Consider the following 7,149-nt stretch of genomic DNA (forward strand, 5'->3'; position numbering starts at 1 on the left):
CCCAGGGTGTGGTAAAAGCTGTCTTTTCTGCATCCTCTTCATCCATCAACACCTGGTGATATCCTGCGTAACAATCCACGAAGGACTGTTTCTCATGTTTGGTGCAGTTATCAACAAGGATGTGGATGTTCGGCAACGGGAAATTATCCTTAGGACTTGCTTTGTTCAGATCTCTGTAATCCACACACACTCGGGTTTTCCCGTCTTTCTTTGGCACTGGAACGACATTGGCTAACCATGTGGTGTATCGAACCACTCGGATCACCCCCGCTTTTAACTGTTTTGTGACCTCTTCCTTAATCTTGTCACTGATATTGGTTTTGAACTTTCTTTGCTTTTGTTGGATAGGGGGATGGTCGGGGTAAGTTGGCAACTTGTGAACCACCAAATCGACACTTAGTCCTGGCATGTCATCATATGACCAAGCAAACACATCTTTGAATTCAAACAACAGTTGGATCAACGCATCCCGAGTTTTTTCATCTGCGTGAATGCTTATCTTGGTTTCCCTGACTTCTTCAGAACTACCCAAATTAACCGGCTCAGTATCATTTAAGTTCGGCTTAGGTTTGTTCTCAAATTGTTCCAATTCTCGATTTATTTCCCTAAAAGCCTCTTCTTTATCATATTCCGGTTCTTGGTTCATTATTTCACAGTTAGACAGCGTGTTTGAATCTGGGCATGAAGTCCGCAAGCATGTCATGTTATTTAAAGCCGCATTATTAGAACTGAAAGAAGAAATAAAATAGAAAAATAACAAAAATCAGAAAGAATAAAGAAAGATGAACGATGAAATATTGATTTCATTTCTTTGAATTTGAAGATAACATGGTTTACATTGGAAGTTAAAGACGAGAAATTAAAGAAAAACATCCGAGTTACACCCTAAAATAACTCGCGATGCAGAAAAAGTGGTCGGATTGGACTACCGGGACTCCCGCCTGATTGGGAATGGGGTAGCCTTCCAATTTTGCAGTTTGGCACTGGGTCCCATGTATAGCACCTCAGCGGTGCTTGAGCCTTCCCCTGGTTGGACCATGTGGGCTTCATATAGCATCTGCCTCATAGCCCCACAGATTTCTTCAGTTTCCTCGGCCGTAAAGGCCTCATCTTCCTCTTTCTCATTGTACTTAGGCTTGACAAATGTCCTATACAGATGGGGAATCGGCTGAGGCAAGACCCAACCCTTGTTCTTTCTTTCATCCGCCTATTTTCCATCAGCTGATGTGGGTTGGAACCCTACCCCAAAGAACTTCTCACTAGCAGTCAGGGTGATGGGTTCAGCGATTCCTTGCAATGATTTCCCGAGCCCCTTCCCGGGCTTGTAGCCATGTCTGATCATTTCTTTGGCCACCATAATTGATGCATTTGAAAGAAAAGGTTGAGGGCAAGGGTTTCCTTCTTCACACTGGTCCGCGACCATAATCTCAAAAGCCTGATAGACTATATGTTCACTTCCTTTCTAGCTTCGAGGCAAGGGACTGACGGGTCCCGATAGATCGATTGCTCATCTTCCCCGTGAACTACAATCTCCTAATCCTCATGTTCGAATTTTACCATTTGGTGGAGAGTAGAAGTCACAGCCCCTGCTGCGTGAATCCACGGCCTTCCCAAGAGGAAATTATAGGAGGTATCCATGTCCAAAACCTGGAAGGTCACTTCGAAGTCCACCGGGCCGATAGTCACGATCAGATCAATCTAGCCAATTGTATCTCTTTTTATGCTGTCGAAAGCACGCACACAAACGTTGTTGGGTCTGATTCTCTTAGTACCAATTTCCATACGTTGCAGAGTTGAGAGTGGGCAAATATCTACCCCAGAACCACCATCTAGCATAACCCTTTTCACATAATACCCTTCGCATTTGACTGTCAGGTGAAGGGCTTTGTTGTGTGCGGCCCCTTCCGGGGGCAGATCACTCTTGCTGAAAGAGATTTGATTGATTGCAAAAAACCTTTCTGCCATCCTCTCCAACTGTTCTACAGTGGTTTCAATAGGCACATATGCTTCGTTGAGAGTTTTGATCAACACTTCTTGATGTTCAGTTGAGTTCATCAGCAGAGACAAAAGAGAGACTTGAGCAGGACATTTTTGAACTTGGTCGATTATCTCGTAGTCTGCCATTTTCATTTTCTGGAAGAATGCCTCTGCTTCTTCAGCACTCACTGCCTTCTTAGGTGGGAAACACTTCCTCGTGGCATTATTCACTTCCTCCAGATTGAGGTACTTCTCAGCCGGGTCATTTTCCTTAACTTCTCCCGAGATCTCTTTGCCTTTGTAAGTTACTACTGATTTGTTATAGTTCCATGGCATAACAGTGGGATCTGTCATGGGCCTTTGTGGCGCGCGGCCAATAACCACGGGCTCATTCAGCCTTGGTGGAATTATTGGCCCCCGCATCACGTAGGTCCCCTTGGGTACATACATTTGAGCTCCCTTGTTTAGCTCAAACCTCCTAGGAGTACTCAATGACATCTGCTCTTTCTTGCGGCCTCGGGGGACATAGAGAACGGCATCCTTGGAGGGTGCTGCCCCAGTTTCAACTTCCACTTTCTTTTCCTTCTTCTGAGGGGTGGTTTTGCTCTTTTTCTCCCCCTTGTCTTGTTCGCGACAGCTTTTGGTTTCTTTTCCACGTCGGCTATGGCAATGATGGCTTTTAGAGCTGGGTCAAACTCTTTGTCCTCGCAGATCATTCCAATAATCGGCCCGTTGTTGTGAGCCGGTAGTGGATTGTTGGTTACATTAGGAATATCTTCGTCCCTTAGCAATATTCTCTTTTGTTCTTTCAGATCTTCCACAGCCCTCTTCAAAGTCCAACAATTATCTATATCATGCCCTTCTGCCCTTGAATGATAGGCACACTAGTGCCATGTTGATATTGCCTATTCGGGGGTACGGGTTGCAACAAACCCATTTGGACCAATTTTGGGAATAGGCTAGAATAGGACTCACCAATGGATGTGAAGTTTGTTTTCCTTAGCGGCTCCCAGGCACGGAAGTTGTTTTGTGGAGGTCGGGGATTGTAGTGAGCTTGGTAAGGAGGTTGATTTCTGGGAAGTGGAGCTCTGTTCTGGTTAAACTGTTGTTGTGGCCTGACATAGGGTTGGGCATTCATCACTGTGTAGGGTTGAGGAGCATAAGCTACATCTTGGTGGGGATAGTAGTCTTGTGGGGTTCTTTCAGAGAAAAGAGATCTGGGTGGACGGGGTTTTCTTGCACTCGAAGTTGCCATTGCTGTTTCTTCCTTTTTCTTTCGATTTGCTACTCCTCCAGACCCGCCCTGGATGGCTTGGGAGATAGCCCTTATAGCAGACTGACTCAAGATTCGCCCTGTTTTCAACCCATTTTCAACAATTTCACCGATTTTGATGGCTTCGGCGAACGGCTTACCCATCGCAGACATCATGTTTTGATAATAATCGGCCTCTTGGGCTTGAAGGAAGACACTGACCATCTCTGTTTTGTCCATGGGAGGTTTAACTCTAGCGGCTTGTTCGCGCCACTTGACAGCATACTCTCGGAAGCTCTCTGAGGACTTCTTCTTTAGGTTTGACAATGAATTCATGTCACGAGCGATGTCAATGTTATATTGGAATTGCCTGACAAAGTCCCGAGCCAGGTCGTCCCAGATGTGCCAGCGAGATATATCCTGATCCATATACCATTCTAAAGCAATACCGACCAAACTTTCTCCGAAGTAAGCCATGAGCAGCTCTTCTTTTCCGCCCGATCCCCACAGTTGGCTGCAATACCTTTTGAGGTGGGCAAGGGGATCCCCATGCCCATCATATTTCTCAAACTTCGGGGTTTTGAAACCCAAGGGTAGATGTACGTGTGGGAACATGCACAGGTCAGCGTAAGATACGCTCTTTTGCCCACTCAGACCTTGTATATTCTTGAGGCTTTGCTCCATGCTTCTCATCTTTCTTGTAATCTCCTCTTGTTCATGGGTCTTTGCAGTTTTCTCCTGCCCTACGGTAAACTCGTACCGAGGCGGCTGAGGATAAGCACTAGTAGCAAACTGGGTTGGTTCCATTGGGAAAGATGGTGCTTGAAAGGTGAAAGAGGACGGATCGAAGCTAGGCCTGTGTAGGGTAGGTTGTGCCGTAGCTGAACAAGGTGGCGCAGTGAATATGTTTGAAGCCGCACCTGAAGCTAACACCTGGGGGCGAGCCTCAGAAGGTGTTCCCACAAAGTTGGCGGAAATGGTAGGATATCCCAGTGGGGTGTTTGGATAGTTTATGGGGATGTTGGAGGTCCCACTTGCCCTGGGAAAAAGCTCGGGAAATCCAGGGATTGCACTTGGTAGTTCTTTTCCGTTTGCCCAGGCGTCCCATATTTCCATCATGCGGAGACGCAGAAATCTATTTTCCTCGGCAGCTGTCGATTCTGAAGTTGGGATGCCCGAGATCGGACTATCATCCGTAATAGGAACTGTTGGCAGAGGCATTCTGAAGACATTTCAACGCTTCCTTTCAACCTCGTGAAGTATGGATGCGAAGCCAGGCTACCACAAAACCAACCACCTTACCATAAAACCTGGGCTTAACAGTAGACAACAAACTGGTCAGTTTGGAGCAAATAACACATAGGTAATCGCACGTTGGGGTGTGATGCACCTATACAATTAAATGTGTTTCTACATGTTTTGCGACGGTTGCATGTTTCATCCCGGCTTTGCTTACTTTTCCCAATTTTCTTTTCTTTCCACTTTGGCTTTTGTTCTTCTATTCTCATTTTCCACTCTTTTTTTCCATCTCTTTGCTTGCTCTCTTTTCGTTTTTCTTCTGGTTTTTCTTTGGCTCTCTTTTCTTTCTTTTTGGGTTTTTCTTTTCACATCCCTCTCTTATTGGAGTTATTTACAAAAATCATGACCGGATCCGATGAGGATTGCCTACGTATCACGACGCCGCGTGAATCAGATCATAACGTAGTTCAAGAAAGTAAATGCGAAAAATAAAGAAACAATTTTTGGGAATTTTCAATTTTCATTAATAAAACTGCTAAACTTTTCTATTACAAAAGACTTCAACCTACTCATTTCTTGGAATTTTAAAAACTACAAACAGACTCAAAACAACTTTTAAACTAACAACTGAGATACAAACTCGATAAATGAAAAATCATGAATACATCAATGCTTCAACTCCTGGGGCCCGTGGGACATCATTCGGTCTCGCCACGGGCCTACGTGCGAGATCCCCTTGAAGCCGCTCCAAATCACTCATTATCTGGCGGACAAATGTCATTACTGCAGCGAAGAAAGTGGTTTGAGTCATGTCCTCACATGCCTGGCATTTCATGACGATGTAGTCGGCAATGGCTCTAACCCTCTCTCGGACAATACCCTTTTCCTGAAGCAGGCGCCCGATTTGCTGATTCCGGGCTTCTAGCACCTGAGTGTCACGCTGGCTTTGATTTTGCAACTGTTGCATATCTTCCTCCATCTGAGCCATCAAAGCATTATAATGTTCCCTATCGGCTTTTAAGTTCCTAGCCTGTTTGTCTGTCTCATTTCAAGGGTGGTTAGCTTCTTCTTCAGATTGGTAATTGTCCCCTCATATTTTCTCTTCATTTGTTGCATAAACTGTGCCCGCCCTTCTACATTCTTTGCCAATTTGGCCCGGACCTTTGCTAGACTGGCCTCAGATTTTTCTAGGTCATCTTGACACTCAAGTACTTTCTTTCTCAAACTGCTTATAAGCCTTTCATCTGCTCGGCTCCTTTCCGGGTTTCTAGCAGCTATTCTCATTTTCTGGATTTGAGCCTTGAGGGCTTCGTTTTCCTGAGTTAACTTTTTCTTTTCCCCTTCATCTGTGACAGCTTGGATATTATTGCCAAATTTGAGGTCCCTGATTTGTCCCTCTAATTTACTTATTTTGTCCCTATAGCTTTCTTCTTTTGCAACCAGCCCCACTGCTCCTGCGAGTCATTAGTGAATTATTGAACATGAGGTCTATTAGCAGGTCTCTCAGGAATCTGAAACCTTTTACCGAACCAAATAATGTACTTGGGGTCTACCTCATCTCTAGCTAGATCCCGCACCATAGTCTTAGGTTCAAGAAATCTACATTCATTCCACACTTGGCGAACTCTTCCTTCCAGAAATACGGCCTTTGGGCCCAATTCGACGACATGTCTACTCAAATCTTCGTCATGCGGAACGGTTTGAAATCTGCCCAGTTGGCGCAAAACCCTGTGAGGAGCATATGGCTGAATGCTCTGAATGCCCATCAGGAGAAGATAACACACTTCGGCTGACATGTATATTGCTTCGGTGACAGGGAGCCATCCGAACACCCACTCAATCTTATCAGAAGTTAAAGAACTTAAGTGTGCAAACCAAGCTTCGGTATCCTCGGGAAATTCAACACCCACCCCTCGGCTTTCAAATTCTTCGATGCAATTCAAATCGGTCATACCGTAGTTCATATACCCGACACGATGGCAGAGATGTTCCTGTATCCACAATTGTAGTAGTAAGTTGCAGCCTTGGAAGAATTTTCCCCCTTCTCGACAAATGGTCAAAGCTCGGTAAATCTCAGATAAGATCAGGGGAACCAAGGTGCCATTAGCTTTCTTGATTGCGACATCAACCATTACCACGAGGCCCAATTCTATGTTGCCGTCTTTTCGTGGACAAATTATAACACCCAAGAATGCTACTATAAAAGCCAAACCCCGCCTTGCCTCCCATTTATCTTTATTTCCGGCATGGGTCAGACCAGTATTCGGTGCTTCAAAACCTTGGGGGTTACCATAGCGTTGATACAAGAACTGGAAAGTGCAATACCCTTCAGACAAATTCACATCCCGAATATCCCGGCTAATACTCAACATGTCCAGAAATTTATGGGGAGATACCGGTCTTGGTGACACAGGGTACCGACTTCTAAGGTTTCCACTGAGGTCGGCATAACCCGCAATTTCCTCTAGCGTGGGTGTGAGCTCAAAGTCAGAGAAGCGGAACACATTGCGAGTTGGATCCAAAAAAGGTATCATGGCTTCAATCACGTCCAATCTTGGCTTGATGTTCAAAAGTCCGATAAGACCACCCAAAACCTTTACCACGGTTCCTCTACTGCCTTTCCCTAAATCGTTCCACCACAAATGGAGCTGTAAGGGGATCTCTTTAAGAGCTGCGAAGGG

At 45.2% G+C, this 7,149-nt stretch overlaps 1 protein-coding gene across 1 annotated transcript; it reads right to left on the reverse strand.

Moving 5' to 3' along the window:
- LOC109235362 lies at window positions 2,466-4,450 on the reverse strand. The gene is made up of 3 exons (XM_019401440.1): window positions 3,663-4,450; window positions 2,953-3,599; window positions 2,466-2,839 (listed from the first exon to the last, which is right to left on the reverse strand). Exons 1-3 carry the CDS (start codon window positions 4,448-4,450, stop codon window positions 2,466-2,468), a joined length of 1,809 nt encoding a protein of 602 aa, XP_019256985.1.

This window comes from Nicotiana attenuata, chromosome 1 (genome assembly GCF_001879085.1).
Source record: "Nicotiana attenuata strain UT chromosome 1, NIATTr2, whole genome shotgun sequence".
Classification (NCBI taxonomy): Eukaryota; Viridiplantae; Streptophyta; class Magnoliopsida; order Solanales; family Solanaceae; genus Nicotiana; species Nicotiana attenuata.